The sequence below is a fragment of the Dreissena polymorpha genome, chromosome 2 (genome assembly GCF_020536995.1).
Source record: "Dreissena polymorpha isolate Duluth1 chromosome 2, UMN_Dpol_1.0, whole genome shotgun sequence".
NCBI lineage: Eukaryota > Metazoa > Mollusca > Bivalvia > Myida > Dreissenidae > Dreissena > Dreissena polymorpha.
The window spans coordinates 148,511,277-148,537,544 of NC_068356.1; the positions used below are offsets into that span (position 1 = coordinate 148,511,277).

The following is a 26,268-nucleotide window of genomic DNA, read 5'->3' on the forward strand; positions in this document are numbered from 1 at the left end:
CTTTTAATTTGAAGCTTGTGTCAGACTGTAATGAAAACATAGGAGGAGAATACATAGCCTTAATTAAGGAGCTAGGTGAATAAACATATGCGCGTTTAAAAAAAATGCCTTCATATCTGCTCTGCTGTCCACGGCTTTGTATATTTCTAAAAGGAGGTTGGTGAATTTATTTATCATTTTGGGGTACCACATTGAAGATAAAAACATACATTTATAAATGCAGAACTTAAGTATAATAATAAACACATGTTAGCGGAACAGTTGAATTAAAGAAGTTCCTGGGTCTGATACAAACATTCTACGTTACTAAGGACTACGCCTAGGCCTTTAAAAAATTTGATTTTTTTAGGTTCGAAATTTCTAAATTACTTCTTATTTTGATATTGAAACCTGTTTAAGGTGTCTTACTTTTGGAAATTGGTTCCTTGCCATAAATAAGGACAGCAGGGTATAATAAGGTAACTCTTCCCGTCTTCAGAGGAAGTCAGCGATAGAATTAAGTGTTATTTTGTTATCGAAACCTCTATAAGCTGTCTCACTATAACGATTCTTTCCATAAAAAGGACCGCATCTAAACATAAGATGTCTTTTCTGCATTGACTCGTCGGGATTACCCTATAGTGTGCATATCGTTTTGTACATCCATGTGTTTTCGACTGTACAGTTGAGAATTATTTGCATTACGTTAATTGTCGGGTATCACTGCCTTTGGAACTTTATTCTAGTTTGTTTTATTCATAAACGTTCTACATGTATTTAAAATGTGCATCGATGATCGTATAAACTTGCTTTAAATACGACCACGCATCCGTTCAATTATTTTGCGATTTTAAACGTCCTTAATTTAAACAGCAGTCTGAAAACTATGAATAATTATTATATCAATTTGTAATCGCTTAGTCGCTAGGTATTTACATTATAACTTTAAGTATGAAACATTGAGTGTGAGCCTATTCATATCATGAACTCTGTTGTATTGACCATATTGTGGCTGAAATTAAATAATGGAATTGCATCGTGTTTGCGTTCCTGCCATTACGAACGAAAAGGTAAAACTGACAAGTCTGTACTTAGCGCGAGCTTACTGTTAAAAGGGTTCCAAAACAACAAAAGACATCTAGAAAGAATAATTTGCTAGTAATAGAGTACACAGGTATGTACATGAAGTTATTAATGAATACCTTTCCCCTATTACAATTACTATGTTGATATATATTTATATTATTCAATTATATAATGGTTTGTCTTTGGATGTTTTATTTATAACAACGTTGAAGATGCGTATGCTTTAGTCATTGTTATATTTATATGATTTTCATTCCTTTTATGTTGCATTTTTTCTGTGTAGTGCTTTCCATATTTATTTTACAGTTGTAAGAAAAACATTTGTATGATGCCTTGATTAAAACACGTTTAAAACATTGTATAACTTTGTTGTTGTCTTATTTCTTTGAACGTTTGATGACGTTTGATGAACATGTAATCTCATATTCAATACGATCGTCCTAAAGATGAATAACTATTGCAATACTGTTATCTATCTTTCTGTACCTGCTTTAGTAACAAAGTAAACATAATGTTTTAAGTTAATGGATTTGTATTAATGTTAACATATTCGTGTATATGTTGGTTTGTATCTGAAGAAAAATAACAAACCCAAACGTTTTGTATCTAAGTGTAATATAAAAATAAATGAAACACATACAACTTGAAAATCTAATAGCATCGTACATACAAAATATGTTAATATATGAAAAACTGCTGTAAATTTGCAAATAACTATTGTAGTGAATGAACTATTGAAAGAACATTGTACAAAGTTTCATGCGTGTTCGCGTCATGGCACTAGATAATAGAGGTGATCTTTTATCGACTTAGCTATACAATTTTTTACTTAAGCCCTAGCTAAGTCAAAGGACATGATTTGTTTATGTTTCGTTTTTCTCATGTCGCAGAACACCACAAAACAACAAAAACACAAACATATCCCGCGTTGGTTTTGCGCTTGCGTCATTGCATTAAGTATATATATATATACTTTTTCAAAAGAAAACCATAAAACAGTACACTATATCAATAAATGTTAATACTAAGATAATTAGCTGAGATGAAATTCACAATTATATCGTTCGTATTAATGCATAAATTTACAAATGTACAGATGTAAATAGAATTGTAAACTTTTAATCCATACCATGTATTCACTTAATAATGCTTCCAGAACAATGTATGAAGCAAACAAAAATTCCTATTGAAATCCTTTAAGAAAATAAACCTATAGTAGAGTAGTCCAAAGTAGGTACCAACTTACATAACTAAAAATACAAAAGTCTTGTAATGTATTCCTGTCAACACTAAACAAAACCATATTAACGTTTTATAGTGAAAAGTAATTAATAGTTTTATATGTTGTTATACGTGTTATCATTTCTCACTACTATATTACCAACTTCTGTAACAACTAGTCGTCGCCAAGGTCATTTGTAAATTCATTTATCATGAAGAAAAACACGAAAAAACAACGTCCGTCACATTTTGTAATACAATACAATAATACAATTTGAAAATACCAGATATAAATACACAAAATACCAGTAAACCAATACAATAAATCGTAATACATAAAAATTTAAAAATCCATATAATAGCAAAAAAGTATATAAATAAAAAATTTGCAATGTAAATGTAATAGTTTTGTAATTATTTAACACAATCAAAACGTTCAACATAACTGATCGAACAGCCATCATAAGAATTGGCATACCAGCACGATCGACATTGTATGAGTTTACACACGTGAATTCAACTTGATCTCGTTCTGCGATAACCGGGCTTATTGCATGTGCGTAAATTGTCTTCCTATTAGCCTATGCTGCCCGCACAGACTAATCAGGGACGACAATTTCCACCTAGACTGGATTTTCATTGATAAGAAACTTTTTTAAGCGAAAAATTCCATAACATCGGACAATGTCGTCCCTGATAAGCCTGTGCGGACTGCGGAGGCTCAACTTGGAAGGCATGTTAAGCACATGGATTAAGCCCAGTTTTCACAGAACGCGGCTCTATTGCTCGTTGGTCCCCTCAACACATTGACGAATGTGATTTGCTTGAAACTTGAAACATAACGTTTAAAAGGTCACAACGCACTATTTAAATAAAAAGTGATTAAAAATGTAATATAATTTGGCAACTTTTACAGCAGTTAACATAGCTATTATCAGTTTTTCTTCCACATTATTCGATGCGCTTTCACGAACAATGCGACATGTTCAAAATAGAACGAAATCGTTTTCGTCGTCACCTACGACGCGCGCGACCGGATATGACGTGGACTCGTGCTCATGGAGATCGTGTACGCTATGGTGATTAGACAGGCCTTCTAATATCACTGGGTAGGAAAATCACATTCTTGGCATTCTCAGCGTTTCTGAAACGAGACAGAGACGCGAGTTGAGAATTTGTATTCATTATTAAGTTGTTTCTTAGATTTGCTATATATCTTCTTTGTAATTATGCCTTATACGCAGAGAAACGATTTGAAACTGTGGTGTTGTCCATACATGCTTTGAACGTCCAGTCAGTTAAATTGTATTTATCAATAAGGACGCGCGACTGTGCGGACTGCGCAAGGTTATCCCAGATTTCCCAGAACGAGGCTCTATTTATCTTAGGCTGCCTTTAACGTTCGTTTTGTGTGATAAGTTCTGATCAATGTGTACCCATAGTCTGTTTTTAAGTTTCTTTGAGTTTAGCTTTCTATCCGCAAATGTTTTCATTATCGGTGAAAAACAAACGCGATGAGCATAAAGCAGTGACGTCGAATATAAGAAACAAGGCAACTTTTATAATAGCAATTTCCATGTCGTAGAATCTGAATATTTTGATAAACACTTTATTATTAGTGATCTTAAATGCCCTTAAACTGCTAGTAAACGTGTCTTCTGTTTGTGTAACATTTCGGTTGTTCATAGTTCGTCTAAAAAAAACTTAAAAAACGTCCGTAAAAACTAAAACCTGCTCTTTTTTATCTTCCTTATTGGATTCAGTTTCGAACTCTTTTGAACGCCTGTCACGCGAGAAGCTATCGTACAATTTTTGCATTTTATCTAGATTTAAATGTTAAACAAAGCCATATTTTGCGATCGTGCTGGATTAAGTTTGTCGTTACGTATGTGGCTGTTAGTAACTAAGTAACGTCACTAGCATTCTATTCAGGTAGCATTTACAAATACATGTATCAACATGTACACAAGTATACATTTATTCAAAAGTCGAATAAGTCAGGTGCAAATATATGGAGCAATATCTGTGTGAGGTAAAGCTAACACCAAAATGAGAACACATTGTATACATAAAACAACACTACAAATAAAACGCAAACACGACACAATAAAGCTGCATCACAAAATATAATACATACATATATATATGCAAACAACTGAGTCGTCACTAAACAAACTTTGTATCATTTTCTATAGGAAAAAAGATAACATATTTTTTATCCTGCAAAACCGTACCACCAATAGTTGGGGAAAATGGAATACAAATACATTGTTTATTATCTAGTTAATCAAGAATGATGTCAGTAACTAATTAATACACGTCAGATTATAAACATGCATGCAAATACTGAAGTCGTGCATTGTACTTATACGGATTATGTTCGGTAGCTGGCGTATTTCGATAGTTTAATCTTGTAAAATCGGCATTGAGCTATCGGTCAGATCGACGCCGACCAAGCATTTCTACGAGTTCGAGAAGCATTTTCTTATTGTTTATGTGAGCAAGTAGCTGTTTGTTGTCACTTTTCATCACGAGGCAACCTTTCCCAACAAAATGGTACATAGTTTACGAAAATCGACCGCCATTTAGGCAATTAATCGCTTAAAATGTTGATGAAGGTGATTATTCTGTGTCATGAGATACCTACCTTGTTCATATATATCATATCAGAATATTTTTTTTTAGAATATTTTTGTTTTTGTCAATATGATAAAAATGTTGTTTTATGACAAATTGATAGTGTTAAAGTGACTTGGCCACGCGCCCTACACCTGTGGTGTATGCCATACATGGCTTAACACAGAGCAAAAATGGCGGCCTAAATTATGACAAATGGTGTGTATGTCATGCGTGGGTTTGAAACAGAACGAAGCTGTTCGTGTCGTTAACCCATAATTGTTAAGGGACTTTTTCACGTTTTGGTAAATTGACAAAATTTAAAAATAAATGTTTCAGGTTTGCAAATTTTATAGTTATGTTGTAATGACATTTGCGAGAAAACAGTAGTACTGAACACTTACCATGCTCTAAAATATCCATTATATGCATCTTTTGAAAATTTAAAAACCTGAAAAATATAAAGCGTTACGAACCCGAAACGATTTAATAATTTAGGGAGTCATGTTGCTATCGTTCTATTCTTTGACATCACGAGAATTGCTTATATATAAAGTATTGAATACACCATTCACTGTATGAGCACGGGTGGCCGATTGGTTTAAATACTATTTAGTTCCAATGTTTACATTTATAGAATTTAAGACATTTAATGGCAAACTTCAATGATTGCCAAAATCTGTGAAAATGTCCCTTAAATAAATAATATGTATTCAATGCTATGTTTTAAACATAAACGTGTTGTGTCTCAACGTGGTTTTCTAAATGACTTCAAAGCATGTGCATGACACGCTTTGCTTCTCTTAAAAAAGAACAAAATCTTTCTCATCATCTCCGTCTAGATTAAAGTTTGGGTTGGGAAGGCTGGTCGAGTATTGGCTGTGGAGGTCACGTGCAGACACTTGCGCTGTGTAACCCTTGTGTGAGAGGCGCTCGAGAATGTCTTCCGGTATGTGGATCTCGCTCTTCGCGTCCTCCGCGCGCCTGTAAGCACGCGCCAGTGATGACGTAATTATGTTATATAGCAAACATACAACCTGATGACGTCTTTTTGTGAATTAGCATACATAGCACGCGCCAGTGATGACGTCATTATGTGACACAGCATACATAGCCCGCGCCTTTGAATACGTCATTATGTTACATAATATACATAACACGCGCAAGTGAATACGCCATTATGTGACATTGCATACATAGCACGCGCCAGTGACGACGTCACAGTGTGGCACAGCATATTTAGAAAACCAACCAAAAGAGCGGAATAAACAGATACTAGCATATATATTATATTAATAGGAAATCATAACACCTGATGCCATGAGTACATATTTGTGTCAATTCAGTAACGAAACATGACAAGCCCCAATTTAATCCGGTTTAGTAGGAAGTTGTCCATCTAGCCAAATACAGAAAAAATCTTAACAACAATTAATTATATAAACTTTGTTGTCCTAAATGTATAACAGCAATGCAAATTTGCATGAGTATGTGTCTTCTTAGACACATGCCCTATTAACTAGACTTCTAGAAGACTAGATTATTTGGACACCATGGACATAATTAATTGAAATAAACTTAATCATGTTTGTACCGTCAATTATGCGATCATAAACATTCAAATATATTAATAAGTAAAAAAACTAAATCTACTACAGTTAAATTCGTTAACATACGTGATCTATGAGTTGTTAGGCAAATTTAACACATTAAAATGTTAAGAAAATATTATCGAGAGTATATGAAAATTTAGATCAGACACTTTCGATCGAGTTATGCTTAATATTATATTATACGCATTATTCGCTTGTCTTTTCATTAGAGGTGCATTCATTTACCGATGTCGTTTTACCAAGTTTTCATTCCATTCACCTCTGTATTAGGCAACGAAAGACGGTACCATTCAATCATTATTTTATTTATTTTTACATATTAAACCATAACACTGGGCGGGGTGGCTTATAAACTCGGCTTGTAATTTCAGCACAATACATACACGGTTTCGATATTCGTCTAAGTTACATTGTTTCATCATAATTTGATTCTGTATAGCTCTTTGGTTCATACGATAAACTTAAAATGTATAAAAAGTACATGTGTTGCTGTTTTACAAGATTCTTGACTCACTGCACATTAAAAATATAAGTGCAGTGAACACATTTTCAGGTATGCAATATATAAAATATATGTAAAAATATGTTGTTGAGTAAAGTTTAACTGCTAACTGAAACGAGTTACTTAAGTCTCCAGCAGTAAGTGGTATGCACCGTTGTTGTAATTATGAATGTCCTAAAGCATGACCAATGGCGCAAATTCTATTCTCAGTCAATGTTCCATTGGCAAATAATTAATCTAAAAAATCTCAAATCAATAATAAACAGCTATGCCGAAAACTACATCATGTTGAGCGATTTGAATGTACTAAATTTTAAAAGACATTTTTACTCGATGTCATTGAATTAGATCTAGCTGTTTTCGAAAACATTATCATTAGTGTCATATGTATCGCTAAAATATGATTTCATATGCGAACCAACGTGACGTCACAAACCAGATGGAAACATGAGTGACACAGGCGTGACGGTGTACGTGTTCAGATAGTTATAGAGGGTGGAAGGTGCAAACGCTTCTCACGTTTCCTGAGAGACGCAGAAATAAATATAATGTATATTAAATATATGTCAATAATATGCATATTTCACAAAAATATCGATTTGAAAGTTAATCCTGCATGATCGTACATCATCATGCAGCATCGTTCATCATCGTATATCAACGTACAGCACCAGTTTGCGAACCATTATTCTTATTTTAAAAGAAGCACAGCACAGCACTATCGACTGTTATAAACCTTTCTGCTCTATCGGTCATATGATAACATATGATAATCATATGAACTACCATGTAAAACGCATCGCGACGAAAGTATAAGTCAATTGACAACATGAACAGATTGTCAGAAACCACTTATCAGGTTATACTGAACGTTATACTGAATGTTTAAATCTGTGAAATGTTCAATTCATCGTTTATTCCATGGAAGTAAACATTGAATACGTGCTCTGAGAATGCATGTGCGCAACGTGTCGTCCCAGATACGCCTGTGCAGTTCGCTACATATACAGGCTAATCTGGGACGACACTCAACGCACATTCGTTAATCCCAGTTTCCCACACTGAAAACTCTTACTTATACGAACCTCATCTGATAGAAGCAACAGAAGGCGAAGACGATGATGATGACGAGGGCGCCGAAGCAACCGGCGGCAATGCCGATGATGGCGCCGGTACTCAGCTCCTCATCATCCGCTGTGGACGCTGCCGGGGGCAGGGTAGGGTAAGTGACCTTTGCTGAAAGAAGACGAATCTCACGGATATGATATGGAAAAATGGGCTTCATACATATGCGTAGAGTGTCGTCCCAAATTAGTCTGTGCAGTGGAACATCATAATCCTGGATGACACTTTCCGCGTAAGCTGGGTTTGTACCAATAAAAGCGCAATGTGTCGTTTATGATTAGGCGGCACAAGCTAATCTGAAGCGACACTTTACGCACATGCATTACGCAGAGTTTTCCCACAGGGATGCTTATACATGTTAAACCTATTTATTTGATTTGGAAAACATTGAAAACCTGTGGCCTTTTGAGAAAGTATCAATTCTTTTTTCAGGTTGAATGAGTACTTGGTGGCTTCTTAAGAACGCTTCTAGAGTGGGGACCGAACCTATAACTCATTGATCGCATTTCAGGAACAGTATCCATCAATCAGGCTACCGCGAACTCTGCGAATCTGACATGAGTTTTTTTACATTGCATATTTAATGGAACGGCAACATGGTTTGATTTGCGTGTTTTAAAAGAGCATGTCGGGTCGTCTTGACGATGTGGAAACAATGTGGTATGGAATGGCAATAAAATGTTGCTACGAATGTCGGCTTTCATTGCATTTATACAACACGATTCCACGATTGTTTCTTCTATAGACGTGTCGAAATTATTATTCTTGGACACGTTGTTTTAGTTTGCATTAACGGGTTAAGAATTGCATAATAATGACACTGACATAATTTCTGTTTGACAATTCATGTTTGCTTGTTTACACCAGTTTTGCATTTGTAGACAATTACACAGTCCAGGAATAGTTGTGCTTAAAATTATCTTTAAAATAAATGTTGGTATAGTCAAATGACTATATAATACATATATAATCTTGACCTAGTGACACCAATGTGAAAATTGTACAACAAATGTGCAGTCAATACACTGTGTGACCAATAAAGCTTAACATGTGCGCCTAAACATGTAATGAGTTCTCAAAAATTGGATTAAATGTGCTCAAAGAGTCTTTTATTTTACGATAACATTTATTAACAGTCAGTTTGTTGTTCTTTCATGGTTCGTCTGTGAAAAAACAAAACCTTGTACGAGTTACATTAAAACGACAACGAACGAGCAATCAATATGAAAAAAAAAACTTTGAATGTTACCTCAGTTTCCGATATTTTGTAAAATAAATTTCATAAACATATGATTTAAACTACGTCGTATGTAAAATAACTATATGAAGTATTATATACATTTTTATATCATTGTCACATAAATGCAACAATATACGTGTCGGCAACTAGTATTAATACGCATAGTGTATACACTAAACTAAAATACTTTCTTTGCAATTATTTAACAATTAAGAAACACGCGATATTATTTCAAAAAAACATTATTATTAAGTTGATTCCGCTATCATTACTTGAAAACTAAAATAATTTATAGAAAATTTGCAGAAATAAATAATATAGTTACAGTATTTCATGTGAAAATTATACGTTCAAGCTTTCATATGACAGATAAGAGTTCAAATGAAAAAATTATATAACTATTTGAATTGTTAAATTAAAAAATGAAAATGCTATGACTCCACTCACTTTCACACTTTCCTTTCGTCTGATCACACGTGCTGTCATTGCAAGTCTCCAGGCAGTTTGAAATACACTTAGTCCCGTACTTTCCAGCCACGCATTTTGTTTTGCAGTCTCCATTCACTGAGGAGCACTGAAGTTCAAAACATCCGCTACATTGGTTGGCGCAAGTGCTGCCGTAATAACCTTCAGTGCAGCCCGTGCAAAGCCCATTAGCGTCGCATTGCTTGTTTGCGCAATTAGTCGGGCAGGTCAAAACGCAGTCGTCCCCATAGAAACCGGTGTTACAGCCGTTGTCACAGAAGCCGTTTAACTGTCCACATGTTCGACCGTTATTCGCTGGCTTACAATTCCCAGAACAAGTCGCCGTGCAGTTTGCCCCTCTGTATCCCGTCTTACATGGGGTAAACGCCCCGTTTCCACGGTCGCAACTTACCGTAGCGCACTGCACGCTGCATACTGTCTGACACTGTGCACCGAAGATGCCTGCTTTACAATCCCCTAAGCACGTCCCACTGATCTCGTTACAGACGCGACCGGATGAAGTGACCACACAGTTATCACTACATGGCAAGTTGCAGGCAGGAAGTCCATAGTGGGTGTCTTTACACTTGGTGCAGGTTCCTATGCAATGGTAACACAAACTACGGTTTAAACGTTTTCACGACGCAATCGTACCGCAAGCTTTGACCCCCAAAAAATAAATTGACAACGCCATGATAACACAAGCCTTGACTCAACAGTTTTGACAATGCAATGACAACACAAGCTTTGAATGAACAATTTTGACAACGTAATGGCAACACAAGCTTTGAAACAACTTTGTGGATAAATAATACTGAAACAAATTACTCAACGGCTCGCATTCTGGATTCCTAAGAGACAAACAAAATGTCTGACAGCTAAGAAAATCTCTAACGCATATCTCGACCACATATAATCCCGTTTTATCGTTTCGCATCTGCCTTTATATCAAAAATGTAAATAAGAACAGCACATTTGATTAAAAAACAGCATGAATGAATTACCTGCACTGCCACATTCTTTGCATTCTGCCGGGCAGGCCAGGTTACACATGTTGCTATAGTAACCAGCTACGCAGCCGTTGGTACAGACCCCCATGCTTCCACTGCAGTTCCTTCCGACGCAGTTGTCACATGTCCCACTGCAGTCGCTGCCATAGTAACCGGGTTTACAGCCATTAAAGCAGGTGCCATCTTGTGTGCATTGTGATCTGTAACAGAGTCACGGGGTACCAGTTGGAGAACCGTGTTTTAATCATTATTTTTTTACGCCCGACGGCATCATAATGACAAACAATTGAGTTGCGTTCTGTGAAAACGGGGTTTAATGCACATTATTTTTGGCTTAAACTGGACTTTGCTCAGAAAAGACTTCTTGTAAATGTAAACTAAATTAATAGCAAAAAATGTTGTCCCTGATAAGCGGACTGATCATGATAATCTGGGACGATACTTTGCGAAAATGCATTAATCCTTTTCTCAAAACGAGGCTTACTTGTAATATTGACTATTTTAACTATTTCTTCCAAAATGCAGACATCTTCATTAAAAATTTCCTTAAGTACATCGTTGGATACTACATCAAAATGTATTATTGATAGCTACCTAAAGTTTTCCACATGACGACGAACCTGTCTCATTTGAACCGTCATGTATTTCTAAGAATGATGGAAGTGGTAAGTTGTTATTGCTTTTTTTTTTTAAGTGTCGGTTCGAATTGATTGATTTAAACCGATATCATAGAACGATAAACTGATTGTAGAGCGAGAGCGGAAACAAATCTTAAGGCCGATTTAAAGCTGCAATTCTATCTTTATGAGCCTCACTCTGAGAAAACGGTGCTTAAGCATGTGCGTAAAATGTCGTCCAGATTAAACCGTTCAGTTCGCACAGGCTTATCAGCGACGACACTTTTCGCATTTACTGGATTTTGGTTTAAAAGAGACTTCCTTTACACGAAAAATGAAATGAAATTAAGCCCGGCTCATTTAGGCGTCTAGTCCATATCACGGCCACGTACCCCAAACATCCCTCATTGCAGAACTTGTCACATAACTTGCCGGTCCATCCCGTCCTGCATTTACATGAGCCGTCAGCCTGCTCACACCTCTCCGTACCGCCGGCGTTACATCGACAAATTTCCGTACAATAAAAACCTTCATATCAAAGAAATAAAACTAAATTAAACACCTGTATAAAACACAAATGCATATATTTAAAAACACACCATCTGGAATGGTCAAGGAACTCAATTAACTACATAACTGCAAACATGAATGCAATGTGATAATCAATAGACATGAATATACTCGAGCACCCGTCGTTAAATATGATGTTAATTCCAGTATTCTATGAAATCATATAAAATATTTTGAGAAGGCATCTGGAATGACACTTAACGCACATGCATTAAACCCCTTTTTCACCAAGCACGGCTCAAATAAAAGTGAGCCTCGCTGTCAAATAAAAGTGAGCCTCGCTGTGAGAAAATGGGGTTTACTGCAATCTGCTAATCTGGGACGATACTTTACGCACATTAAGCCCCAATTAAGCGAGATATAGAGGTTATTTGTTGGATTCGGTGGAATATCGATTTTATTTCACGAGTGATCATAGAAAACAATATTTTCACGAGTGGCGCAGCCACGAGTGAAAATATATTTTTTCTATGATCACGAGCGAATTAAAACCGATATTCCACCGAATTCAACAAATTTTCTTTTTATTTTATGCTTTTTTCACCGTATATTTACATTGAAAATGAGTTAAATTGGATACTTTTGCTGGATTTATGACGTCATTTCGTTGAAAAAATGACGTCATTTCACAGTAAAACAGTGACAAATATCGATATTTTTCACTGTTATTTTTCGCTGTTTAAAACCAGTTTTATTTCACTGATATTTCTCTATAAACCACCGGAAAGCATAAAATAAATGTTGTTATTCTGGAAAGCGTACCGTGATAGTTGGTATTGCATCCGTTATCACATTGTCCATTCTGACGGTTACACATGTTGTTTATGCACTGCGCCCCAGGACATCTGCTTTCACACGTGGTTCCGTAATACCCCGGTGTGCACTCTGTAACCATGGTAATAATAAATGACAATATCCCCACACCCGTCAGAAAATATTTGAATGACTGTTTATGTCAACCTCCAATAAATTGACTTTTTAAATCTATGCGATTGTAAGTTCAGCACAACTGTTTATATTTATAAATCGATTTCTGTTATAAAGCTCATACTAATTAATTTTATCAAAACAACTAACGCGATGATGATCTTAACGTGTTTCACAATAGACGAAAAGGTACGAGTGAACGTTTTTGCTAAAATGTTCGAAAATTTATATCTACTGCTTCATCTAGAAAACAAATGAGTCGCGTTCTGAGAAAACTGGGCATATTGCATGTGCGTAAAGTGTCGTCCTAGATTAGCCTGTGGAATGCGCAAAGGCTAATCAGGGACGACACTTTCCGCCAAATTGGTTTTTTGCTAAGAAGAGATTTCATTTTAACGAAAAATGTCAAAAACACGGAAAGTGTCGTCCCTGATTTGCCTATGCGGACTGCACAGGCTAATCTTGGACGACACTTTACGCACATGCATTATGCCCAGTTTTCTCAGAACACGACTCAAATATACATTAACAAATAAAGGATATATCTACAATAGTAAAAACAGATATTTGTTTATCAAGTCAGTATGTAAATCCAAAAGCTGCAAACAAAAAGGGAAACGATACCAGCAAAAAATTCGTAGAAAGCAGACATTATTTAGAGTGCATAGGAAGAACGTGAATAACAGGAAGAAATGGTGTATGTGTTGAAGACATAGGTTGATGTAATATGAATAATGACACTTGTGTATGTGAGACTTGGTCCTGTGAGCGGATTCGACTGATTTAAAGGGACCGTGTCACTTATAGGTGCCACAAAAGATAAAACAATCGAAACAATAAAAGATTTTTAACATTAAATTATTAGATTTGCATTCTAAATAACGTATTTATAACTGCAGCGTGTAACAAATTGTGTATGAATTTTCCAAAGTTTGGCCCATTCCTGTTCATAGTTGGGCCGTCCATGTAAACCGTCATTACCGGACAATGTGTCGCAAACTAGCGAGAATTAATGACCGAACGCACATTTTGCATATATCTTTTGCAACTCTTTCACAAGATATATCACGACATTGAAAACATCCGAAATTTTTTAAAAGGAGTATAATATACTTATATGATTTAATCTATACTGAAATAAAAAAAATCCGATTTGCACGAATATTCGGATGTCTTGATCAGAAAATATGCGGACATTAAGTTCTTGATGAAAATGTCCTGCAGATGAAACTGAAATACAGACAACAACACACATTATTCCGGCATATTTTTTAACATCAACGCAAATTCTTGTGGTATCTATTTTGTTTTAAAACTTTAAACATTTTATTTCCAAAAGCATGACATTTATACAAATTTATACAATTGGTCCATACACACATAATGAGAAAAGGGTTAGACCTAAAGATCTACAACATTATCGGGGGTCTTTCCCTTGGTATCCTTTTAAATATTTTACATACGCTGAACTCGACAGTTCAGTCCCACAGGACTTCTCTTGCAATCCGGACAACCCCCAGTAGCGTCGCATGTACCGTCCAAGCACGTGTTAGCACATGGTGTATCACATCTGTAAGAAGAACTGACTCAATGCGAAAATGAGAATGTGCCAGATTTACATACACACGTCTAGGTGTAGTGAACGTTTATATGTGTTTTTTTCGTCAAGACCCATTCAGTATAGTCACGGGACGGTATATGTTCCATACAAACATTTAACAATATAAAGAACAAAAAAACTTACTTTAAAATCATGTACATTTGTCCGCATGGAAATTCGTGGTGTAAAGACAATAATTTTTAGCGAACACCTAAATTCGTTGATTTCTGATTTTTGAAAAAAAAAGAGGAAAAAATTACGTTAGTCGTTTCCTATGTGTTTGTGTTGAATTCGTGGATCAGTAAACCCACGAAATCAACGAAAATATATGCCCCACAGTTAATTATGATTTACTATCTTGTCTTCAATAGCAACTGGAGCACATATTTTTGGCAAACCGGTATAACGGATGTCTTATGTCACGTGGTCTGGAAGTGTGTTCAAAGCTGTGAAAACTTTAGTACTAAATAAAGAGTTCACAAAGTTTGCATTCTGTGAAATGCTGATTTTCTCGAGCAAAAAAACCCTGTTAACGAAGACATATGATCATATTTATAATAGACAACATGGAGTCATACAAAGAATAGTAGATACCTTGTTTGAATTAAGCAATCGAAATCAACCCTTTTATAGCAAAAATTCTGAATTATAAAGTTACTTTACTTTCTGACATGAAATACATTTACCTTGGGGTGTAGTAACTCAGTTCACATCCTTGAGAAAAATGTTCGATTGTTCGCGAAGCATTTCTTGTCACCTCCGCAGTGCGAACTGCATGTCCCGCTGCAACTGTCGCCATAGTAACCATCAGCGCAGCCGAGGTCACAGTTGTTAGCGTAATTCTTACACATTCTATTCTTGCATCGAATACTGCACGTTTCGTTGCATACGGTGCCGTAAAAAGTGTCCTTACATCCGAATGTACATCTACCGTCAAGTATTTCACACACTCTGTTACCGTTGTTATCGGTCAGGCAGTGTGTGTGACACGCCTGAAAAATATGAAATAAACTGTAATCGAATCGCTATGGCATTGACAACCAAGTTTCGTTCTTACCTTAGCCGATTTACTTTTATGGGTGGTCATCTTTACTTTCGCCCTATACACGAACAAGAGTCATATCTTGTCACAAAATAAGCCGGCTAGATCTAGGGTATATTGGCAAAATTTCAATAATGCAAAGGAAATAATTCAAAAATGGTTAAGACGTATCAAACTTGGAAATTGGTTGAGATTTAATGCGCAGAAACATTGTCGCCAAGTGTTATTGTGTTTCGACTTGCACAATTTGGGTTTAAGGGTAGTGGATCTTGCACAATTTGGGTTTAAGGGTAGACGATCTTGCACAATTTGGGTTTAAGGTAGACGATATTGAGTTTGCAACTATTTCATAAGTCAAGGGTAATCATTTAGAAGTGCCTCTGGTCGGCGGGCTTATTATCAAACATTTTGGAAAATTCAGCGGCCAGCATTGATCACGACAGCAACCGCCCGTTCATCAGGAATGTGTTCCCTAAATACGCCCAGTTTTTAAACAAGCATATAAAGTCTATATAGAACGTCTACCTTGTTAAAACAAGAGGCCCATGAGGGCCCGAATCGCTCTACTGCTATAAACATTGTGCAAGTTTGGAAAGAATAAGATGGAAACTGTGTACTTAATCGTGCAATTTTCTCAAAATCAAGGGGAGATTATTGTGTACTTAATTCTTCGATACTGCTCATATTCAATAGGGTTCAAGTCCTCATTGATATAAAGATACTGTGCAAATGTGGAACTAATTGGATGAAAACTGTGGAATTAATTGCGTAAACAAGCGGGATTTCCAAAATGTTCTCATATTCAAGGGGAAGTCATTCTGGAATTATTGCTTCGTTATTGCTCTTTTAAAACAAGGGCTATTTGTAAAACATGCCCCATATGGGCTGTCAGTTGTAGTGGCAGCATTGTGTGAATACGTTTTTTGTCACTGTGACCTTGACCTTTGACCTAGTGACCTGAAAATCAATAGGGGTCATCTGCCAGTCATGATCAATGTACCTATAAAGTTTCATGATCCTAGGCCTTATTACTCTTGAGTTATGATCCGGAAACCATTTTACTGTTTTGAGTCACTGTGACCTTGACCTTTGACCTGAAAATTAATAGGGTTCATATTCCAGTCATGATCAATGTACCTATGAAGTTTCATGATCCTAGGCTTAAGCATTCTTGAGTTATCATCCGGAAACCATTTTACTGTTTCGAGTCACTGTGACCTTTACATTTGACCTAGTGACCTGAAAATCAATAGGGGTCATCTGCCAGTCATGATCAATGTAACTATGAAGTTTCATGATCCTAGACCTAAGAATTTTTGAGTTATCATCCGGAAACCATTTTACTATTTTGAGTCATTGTGACCTTTACCTTTGACCAAGTGACCTGAAAATCAATAGGGTTTGAGTCCTCATTAATATGAAGACACTGAACAAGGTTGTAAAGAATCGGATGAAAACTGTGGACTTTATCGGATAAACAAGAAAAGTCTAACGCACGCACACACACACACACACACAGACACACAGACACCCTGCGATCCCATAAGAAAAAGCAACCATTTTACTTTTTCTTGTCACTGTGACCTTGATTTTTGACCTAGTGACCCGAAAATCAATAGGGGTCATAAAGGATAAACAAGAAAAAGTAACCATTTTACTATTTTGAGTCACTGTGACCTTGACCTTTGACCTAGTGACCTGAAAATGAAAAGATGTCATCAGCAAGTCATGATCAATGTACCTATGAAGTTTCATGATCCTAAACCTAAGCATTCTTGAGTTATCATCCGGAAACCATTTTACTATTTCGAGTCACTGTTACCTTTACCTTTGACCCAGTGATCTGAAAATCAATAGGGCTTGAGTCCTCATTAATATAAAGACACTGAACAAAATTGTAAAGAATCGGATGACTTTATCGGATAAACAAGAAAAGTCTAACACACGCACACACACATAGACACACACACATCCTGCCATCCTATAAGCTCTTCTGCCTTTGGCAGTAGAGCTAAAAATAGATACCATCAAAAGTACAGATTCGATTATATACAACAATACTTTCGATTTTTATATCAGACTATTGGGCACTTACCAAAGTTAACAAGATAAAACACCGAGGGCGTCTGATCCTAGAGTATTTGTTATGTTTTCGGAGCTAAATTATTCCTATAAATTTGAAGATGGCATGTCAAAAGCGGTTCTGAGAACAAACCTAAGTGCAATCTGATCTCCAGTATCCAACCTGACACATCCCCTGCCTGACACACCCCCTGCCTGACACACCTCCTGCCTGACAACCCCTGCCTGACACACCTCCTGCCTGACACACCCTCAGCCTGACACACCCCCTGCCTGACACCCCCCTGCCTGACACACCTCCTGTCTGACACACCCTCAGCCTGACACACTCCCTGCCTGACACACCCTCTAACTGACACACCCCCTGTCTGACACACCTCCTGCCTGACACACCCCCTGACTGACAAACCTCCTGCCTGACACACCCCCTGCCTGACACACCTCCTGCCTGACACACCCCCTGCCTGACAAAATCCCTGCCTGACACACACTCTGCCTGACACACCTGCCTGACACACACCCTGTCCGACACACACCCTGTCTGACACATCCCCTGCCTGACTAACCCCCTGCCTGACACACACTCTGCCTGACACACCTCCTGCCTGACACCCCCTGCCTGACACACCCTCTGCCTGACACCCCCCTGCCTGACACCCCCCCTGTCGGACACACACCATGCCTTACACACCCTCTGCCTGATACAACCCCTGCCTGACACATCCCCTGCCTGACAAACACCCTGTCTGACACATCTCCTGTCTGACCCACTCCCTGTCTGACACATCCCCTACCTTACAACCCCCTGTCCGACACACCCTCAGCCTGATACTCCCCTGTCTGACACACACCCTGTCTGACACACCCCCTGCCTGACACAACCCCTGCCTGACACACACACTGCCTGACACAACCCCTGCCTGACATCCCCCATGCCTGACACACCCTCTGTCTGACACACCTCATGTCTGACCTACTCCCTGCCGGTACACATACCCCTGCCTGACAAACCCCCTGCCTGACATAACCCCTGTTTGACACACACACAGCCTGACACAACCCCTGCCTGACACACCCTCAGCATGACACACACCCTGCCTGACACACCCTTAGCCTGACACACTCTCTGCCTGACACACCCTCTGCCTGACACACCCCCTGCCTGACACGCCTCCTGCCTGACACACCCCCTGACTGACAAACCTCCTGCCTGACACACCCCCTGCCTGACTAATCCCCTGCCTGACACACACTCTGCCTGACACACCCCCTGCCTGACACACACTCTTCCTGACACACACCCTGCCTGACACCCCCCCTGCCTGACTAACCCCCTGCCTGATACACACTCTGCCTGACACACCCCTTCCTGACACACCCCTTGCCTGACACACACCCTGCCTGACACATCCTCTGTCTGATACATCCCCTGCCTGACACACACCATGTCTGACACACACCATGCCTGACACACCCTCTGCCTGACACAACCCTGCCTGACACAACCCCTGCCTGACACAACCCCTGCCTGACACACACCCTGTCTGACACACTCCCTGTCTGACACACCCCTACCTTATACCCTCCCAGTCCGACACACCCTCAGCCTGACACACCCTCAGCCTGACACACCCCTGTCTGACACACACCCTGCCTGACACAACCCCTGCCTGACACATACACTGCCTGACACAACCCCTGCCTGACATCCCCCCTGCCTGACACACCCTCTGTCTGACACAACTCCTGTCTGACCTACTCCTTGCCAGTACACATACCCCTGCCTGACAAACCCTCTGCCTGACACAACCCCTGCTTGACACACACACTGCCTGACACATACCCTGCCCGACAACCCCCTGCCTGGCACATCCCCTGCCTGACACTTCCCCTGCTTGACACAAATCCTGCCTGACACACCTTCTGCCTGACACACCCCCTGCCTGATACACCCCTTTCCTGACACACACCCTGCCTGAAACCCCCCTGCCTGACACACCCCCTGTCCTACACACCTCCAGTTTGACCCACTTCCTGTCTGACACACCCCTACCTTACACTCCCCTGTCTGACACACCCTAGGCCTGACACCCCCCTGTCTGACACACATCCTGACTGACACCCCCCCTGCCTGACACAACCACTGCCTGACACAACCCCTGCCTGACACACCCCCAGCCTGACACAACCCCTGCCTGACACACCCACTGCCTGACACAACCCCTGCCATTACAACCCCCTTGCCTGACACACCCCCTGTCTGACACACCTCCTGTCTGACCTTATACCTGTCTGACACAACCCTACCTTACACACCCTGCGTGACACACCCTCAGACTGACACCCCCCTGTCTGACACACACCCTGTCTGACACACACCCTGCCTGACACCCCCTGCCAGAAACACCCCAGCCTGACACACCCCCTGCCTGACAGACTTCCTGTCTGACACAACCCCTGCCTGACACACACATTGCCTGACACACACCCTGTCTGACACACCCCCTGCCTGACCCACTCCCTGTCTGACACACCCCTACCTTACACAACCCCTGCCTGACACACTCCCTGCCTGACACACCCCTTGACTGACACACCCGTGCCTGCCTGTCTGTGAACATACCTGAGTGCAGTCTGCCCTCCAGTACCCAACTTGACACACCCCCTGCCTGCATGCGCCAGTGGTCTTGTCGCAGTATAGCATGTTGACACCCTGCTCGACGGTCATTTGACAGAACGCACTGCAGCTCTGTTGACAGTTTAGGCCCCAACGTCCGGCAATACAAGTCACACATTCTCCGGACTGCGACAAGAAGGTCATTATTACAAAACAAAGAACATCGAGCTGAGCAAAGCAGTCGAAAACAGTTATTTTTATCACGAAGTTCTTTGTTTCTTGCGAATCACTGACACGTATGTCCCGGTGAAACATGACAGACAAGTCACATAATATTCAACAACAGGCAAGACAAACAATTGAAAGGGTTTTCGGGTTGCGGGGTGGCGGATTCGGTTCTTATTTCCGCTTCAAGTTTTATTGGGTTGATACACTTTGTTGAATTTTCCGTAAGCATACATCGTAAACATCGTTTACAGAAAAAAAACTGTGTTTATAGCTATGGCTTATTATCAATTGTACACTTAACGGCATAAACTTTAATTAAGAAATATACAAGATAAGTTTTGATGCAAAGCATCAAAGGGCGTCGGGAATTTCAGTGTAAAAGGCACTCAATGTAGTTACATGGAACGATTTTTTTTGTACTGTAAATATTAATATATTGGCCGATTATTTTAAACAAAATAGAAAAAGATACTGGTATAACCATTATCTATAATTTTGTGTTATAACCCCCAAATAACCATTATTTATGATGTTGTGTTATAACCCCCAAATGACCATTATCTTTGATTTTGTGTTGTAACCCCCAAATAGTTCATAGTTCATTTTATTTAATTGGTTTCCTTTTTGTTACTGGCATCCGTGTGCAGTTTTCATTAATGGAACAGATTTGTGTAGGTTTTAAAAAATCTGCTTCATCGTGTAAGCGTAATTTCATAGTTTTCTCAACTTCAAGGGGAGATGAACTTATTCTTACGTTGCTCATTTACGATAGGGGTTGAGTACTCATTGATATGAAAACAATGTAAAAGTTTGAAAAAAAATGAATGAAAACTATAAATTGCATAAAGAAGCTGCATTTCACAATACTTTGAAATTCAGTAAAAGATCATAATAGATTTATTTCTCCGCTATTCATCATTTTCAATAGGGTTCGAGTAATACTGATATAAAAACACACGCGCTCTATATGTGGTTCTTAAAAAAAATCCGAGGAGTGCTTGACTCTAGGGAAACGGGTTGCTGGGGCACAGCTCCTCCTTGATTAGCGGCTTCTTCCTTTTTCGCAACTCATTGTTACAATCAATAATACGTGTCGCGCTTCGCGCTCTATATGTGGTAGGGATAGTACTTAGGACCTATGATAGACAACCATAAAAATACACGGATAATAGATGTGTTGTTTGCATTTATTTGTTAATATAAAAACACGTGTATTTTTTATAAGATATTTAAGTGATGTTAGAAATATTAATTAACGTTGTCGCCACGCGGCATCCATTAATTTTAATAAAAATGTCTAATTGTAGTAAAATGGATTTTAAAATGTCTACATAAAATAAAGCTTTATTTTATTTATTAACCTGACTGAAAAAATTGTCAGCCGCCGAACTGTTCCGTTCGTGCCAGAACACGGGATTGAACCGGGGGCCTTAAGATGGTTGTTGCGTATACAACTTCAGTTTAACGCTCTCCCAACTGAGCTATTCCGGCTGAAATCATTAATGTACTGCTATTTGGTAAAGTTGTGTATAGCGATCGTTATTATATGTCTATTAATAAACTAATACATTGTACGTTTTCGTACCACTAAGCCTTCCAATAAACTTGCTTGCGCGATACGTCGTCAAATATCGTACTACATTGATTCTCCACTAAATATGCAAATTAGAGAAACCGCGGAATAAATATATTTTGATTATGTTTTGTTTTTATACAAAACCAGAAAGTTTCGCGTATTTGCCCAGTCCCTGTGATCTTTCCCCCGTGTCAGTTGTGGATCAGTTATTAATTAAAACAATTAGCTTTGCATTATTGGCAATCAATGTTGTAATAAATGTAATAGGCACAAATGCAGTACTTATTTACACAAATTTGCACAACAAATCACCACTATACAAAAATATATACATAGATCCGTAAAATAACTTCTCCTCCCATAAGCGAAAAAAATGCATTACATACTAGTCGCCGCTCTCCAGAGCGACGCCAAAAACCACGCACGTTTATTTTTAATTTTTTTTATGTTCCTATACAACTTTTGCTGTGATTACACAATCAAATGACATCATACGGCCCTTTCATTAAAAAGCTTGCTCAATTTTATGTGAGAAAGTTAACGTACACTTAGACAGCGGAAGACGATGAACTTATTTTTTTACAGCTATGGGACATTCGCTACAGAGCTCCCATCGATATTCGTTAGACTGACTTGAAAACTTAAGGAACAGGAAAGTTACCGTATGTACCTTGCTGATGAGTATAGTTTGTAGACTTGGAAAACGTCGTGTTAAAAGCAACTATATTTCAAGGAATATGTCATCGAGTTGTGTGCGTCATTATTTCAACGAACAACGCATTATGAAACTACATTTAAAGATATTGCTAATCAAAAACGTGTGAGAGAACATGCTTATTATTAATTCCGAACGGTTCGCTGTAGAACAACCAGCATAACTATTTCTTTGTCTCGATATTTTTGGTAACAAATAACAATTGTATCATCATTTCTACTTACGTTCCGTTCACACGAGGCACATTCACTCCTGCATTGCTGGTTGCACGTCTGACCGTACCATCCATCCTTACAACCGTCATCACACACACCCGTGTTCTGATTGCAGCCTGAGAACAACAAAACAGTAAACCAATCAGAATGCATTTTCAACTTTAAATCATAACCTCAGCCTGAAAAACAAAAATGTGCATAAATGTAACGTATACAAACACACTTCGGATAACACAAATAATGAGGACGGCTGGCTCAATTGGTAGATCCCCGGTCAAGCCACATAACTTGGGTGAAAATTGGGCATGAAATCCTTACTACGGCCATTTACCCCTTGTATCATTGAATAAGTACAGTTGTCAGTTACTGGAATAAAAATGTGCACTTAGTACTGGTGAACCAGCTTTCCAAAGAAAAGTGTTAGTTGGTTAACTGACGGCCTTGATGACTAGACTACTGTTGACAACGGGGCGAAATATCAAACAAAACAAACAAACGGAAACTACTATGGACTAAAATCCGGAACAGCCAATAAAACGATTTGTATACTGTTGTTTTTTTCGGCACTTAATCATGAACAAGAGAAACTTACCCGACTTGCAGTTGGGGCAGGTCATGCTACAGAAGCTGCCATAAGACCCTTGCGGACAGGCTGTGCAGTGGTTGGGGGAGTAGCGGTCACACCTGTTGAAGAGGCACAGTCTACTCGGACAGGGGGTGGTACAGGCGTCGCCTGCGAAACCCGCTGGGCAGACTAAAATGAAACATCATGGAAAATGTTGCAATCAGTTTTTATCAAGAATCCATTTTTTTTATAATAATTATTATTAGATCCGTCAAATCAAAACGGATTACTATGTAAACATCAGCTTAACATTATTATCCAAAGAATCCATGCAGTGTACAGTTCTAAAAACGTCGCTTGTTCGGATATCGTCGCGGTGAATTCACATGGAATACATTGTCACACAAATAACAACAACGAGCATTTTTGTAGCTCGTTAAATCTATGCAACCTTAACACATCTCGCGTTTATATTGTGGCTTTTGCTACAAGAAACATTAATTGTTTTATTGTTTAAACTTTATTTTACGAAATATTTCAAGAAATATTTGTTAATTTTGAATGTTCATGGGTATTTAAATAATGTATCTTGATTGCGGAAATCTAGTCAAAGCGGAAAGTGTCATCATTGAATAGCCTGTGCGGACTGCACATACTGATCTGTGGCGACACTTTACGCACATGTATTTTACATTTTTTTAACAACAGCAAGGCTCATATTTCTATTGGAACATAATACTGTGTTTATCTTGTAATAATTGCTAAAAAAAAAATGTCGTATGTACCAGCTGACGGACAATTGACGCTGGGTGGGGAGACTTGGCAGTCGTCGCAGATGCCCGACACACGACCACAAATACCGTCATTGCATTTGGAGCTCTGTCGTGACAGACAAAAAAATCATTAAATATAATTCAGCCTCGCTCAGTGAAAAGGGGGTTTAATGCATGTGTGTAAAGTATCGTAACAGATAAACATGTGCAGTCCGCACAGGCTAATTAGGGACGACACTTTTCGCCTAAACTAGATTTCCACTAACAAAATACTACTGTTTAATGAGTACTTCCATAAAACTGAAAAGTGTCGTTCCTGCTGCACAGGCTAAATTTTAAATCAGGACCACACTTTACGCAAATGCATTAAACCCCGTTTTCCTAGAGCGAGGCTCATTAATTGGATTTGATTTTGTCATGTTTTTAATGTTTCACTATCAATTATGTTTTTCCATTCGTCTTTTACAGTTATTTTTCCTTGGATAATGATAAGAAAAGATAGCCACCAAGGAATATTGGCTATATTGCAGTTTTTTATACAAAGCTTTTTATAATATATATAGGATCTGGCACGAGTTGTCATATTATACCATGTTTTATTAAACGAGTTCAGGCATTTTGTTAGTAAGCGAGCCTTTGACGAGCTTACTAACGAATTTCCTGGACGAGGTTAATAAAATATGGCATGATATGACAACGAGTGTCAGATCTTTTTATCACATGCTTTTAAATGAGCAAATTAAATAAATATTTTCGCAAACATAATGATAAATCCCGAATGTTGTCTACATTTCGTCATTTCCGCAAAATAACAAAATCCGATTGGTCAATAAACGAAAACTAAGCCAATGAAAACGCTTGAAAATGTTGTATTACACAATCATGTGAAATAAAAAAAATATGTCATGGTTGTATTACATGGGAAACAGGGTATAGCATGTGATATAATCATATTATGTTTAAAATTATGTTCAAAAGTACTAAAAGCAAGAACATTCATAAAGCTTTTTGTAATACATCACACATACCGATTGGCACGTTAGCTGACACTGGTCGCCATAGAAACCGACGTTACATCCTGACAGACAATATCCGGCCCTGCTGCAGATGCCGCCCAGACAATTCGCGTTACAAGCGCTGTTACATGTGGGCCCATAGTACATGCTGCCTTGGCAACCAAACGTGCAAGCCGCAGTAGTGACTTTACATGCTTTGTTGACGCAGTTGTTATTGCAGGACAAAGAACAGTCACTTCCGTAAAATCCATCTGCGCAACCTTTTAAGAACAAAAGTAACAACCGGTTAAGATATAGAGGATATTTGTTCATGTCAGTATAAGATCTTTTGCTATTTCACGAGTGATTATAGAAAATATATTTTCACGAGTGGCGCTGCCACGAGTGAAACCACGAGTAAAAATATTATCTTTCTATGATCACGAGTGAAATAACAAACGATCTTACACTGACATGAACAAATGTTCTGTTTCTTTTATGCCCCTTTTTCAAAATAATAATTAACAGCTGTTTTCCTATCGCTGAAAAGTTACCATTTCTTCCGTGGCGTGCCTAAATACATTTCAAAACACAAAACGACGTCATTAGTGTGACAAAATGACGTCATTATACCAGCGAAATTATCCAGTTAAACTTTTTTTAAATGTAAATAAACGGTAAAAAGCATACAATAAAAAGAAAATTTGTTGGATTCGATGGAATTTCGATTTTAATTCACTCGAAATCATAGAAAATATATATAAAGTTATTTATGATAATCTAAAATAGAAAAGTAGTTCCGAAAATTTGTTATTTTCACCGGTGAAAATAACAATTTCTTTATTTTCAATGCTGTTATTTCACTGCAGAAATGTCAAATTTTATCATA

The 26,268-nt window shown here is 38.3% G+C and overlaps 2 protein-coding genes across 2 annotated transcripts; both read right to left on the minus strand.

The window, feature by feature from the left end:
- Nucleotides 1-5,705: 5,705 nt before the first annotated feature.
- Nucleotides 5,706-11,498, minus strand: LOC127870180 (multiple epidermal growth factor-like domains protein 11). The gene is made up of 6 exons (XM_052412837.1): nucleotides 11,452-11,498; nucleotides 10,852-11,057; nucleotides 10,260-10,447; nucleotides 9,830-9,956; nucleotides 8,103-8,253; nucleotides 5,706-5,886 (listed from the first exon to the last, which is right to left on the minus strand). The coding sequence occupies exons 1-6, from the start codon at nucleotides 11,496-11,498 to the stop codon at nucleotides 5,706-5,708; spliced, it is 900 nt and encodes a 299-aa protein (XP_052268797.1).
- A 1,400-nt stretch (nucleotides 11,499-12,898) lies between these two features.
- Nucleotides 12,899-25,722, minus strand: LOC127869400 (multiple epidermal growth factor-like domains protein 6). The gene is made up of 8 exons (XM_052411947.1): nucleotides 25,413-25,722; nucleotides 24,397-24,490; nucleotides 23,639-23,800; nucleotides 23,056-23,162; nucleotides 20,319-20,498; nucleotides 15,258-15,563; nucleotides 14,435-14,541; nucleotides 12,899-12,929 (listed from the first exon to the last, which is right to left on the minus strand). Exons 1-6 carry the CDS (start codon nucleotides 25,710-25,712, stop codon nucleotides 15,279-15,281), a joined length of 1,128 nt encoding a protein of 375 aa, XP_052267907.1. The 5' UTR covers nucleotides 25,713-25,722; the 3' UTR covers nucleotides 12,899-12,929; nucleotides 14,435-14,541; nucleotides 15,258-15,278.
- Nucleotides 25,723-26,268: the final 546 nt, after the last annotated feature.

Excerpts from the sequence above, each read along its gene's own strand:
- LOC127870180 (XM_052412837.1), bottom strand. The coding sequence starts at position 11,498 with ATGACGGTTCAAATGAGACAGGTTCGTCGTCATGTGGAAAACTTTAG. Across the intron at positions 9,957-10,259 it reads GCAGCGTGCAGTGCGCTACG|TGCTCCTCAGTGAATGGAGA; the intron begins GTAAGTTGCGAC and ends TTTGAACTTCAG. Across the intron at positions 8,254-9,829 it reads GACGAAAGGAAAGTGTGAAA|CAAAGGTCACTTACCCTACC; the intron begins GTGAGTGGAGTC and ends GTCTTCTTTCAG.
- LOC127869400 (XM_052411947.1), bottom strand. The coding sequence starts at position 25,712 with ATGAACAAATATCCTCTATATCTTAACCGGTTGTTACTTTTGTTCTTA. Across the intron at positions 23,163-23,638 it reads CTGCCCCAACTGCAAGTCGG|GCTGCAATCAGAACACGGGT; the intron begins GTAAGTTTCTCT and ends TGTTGTTCTCAG. Across the intron at positions 20,499-23,055 it reads GTGCCTCGTGTGAACGGAAC|TCCGGAGAATGTGTGACTTG; the intron begins GTAAGTAGAAAT and ends TTCTTGTCGCAG.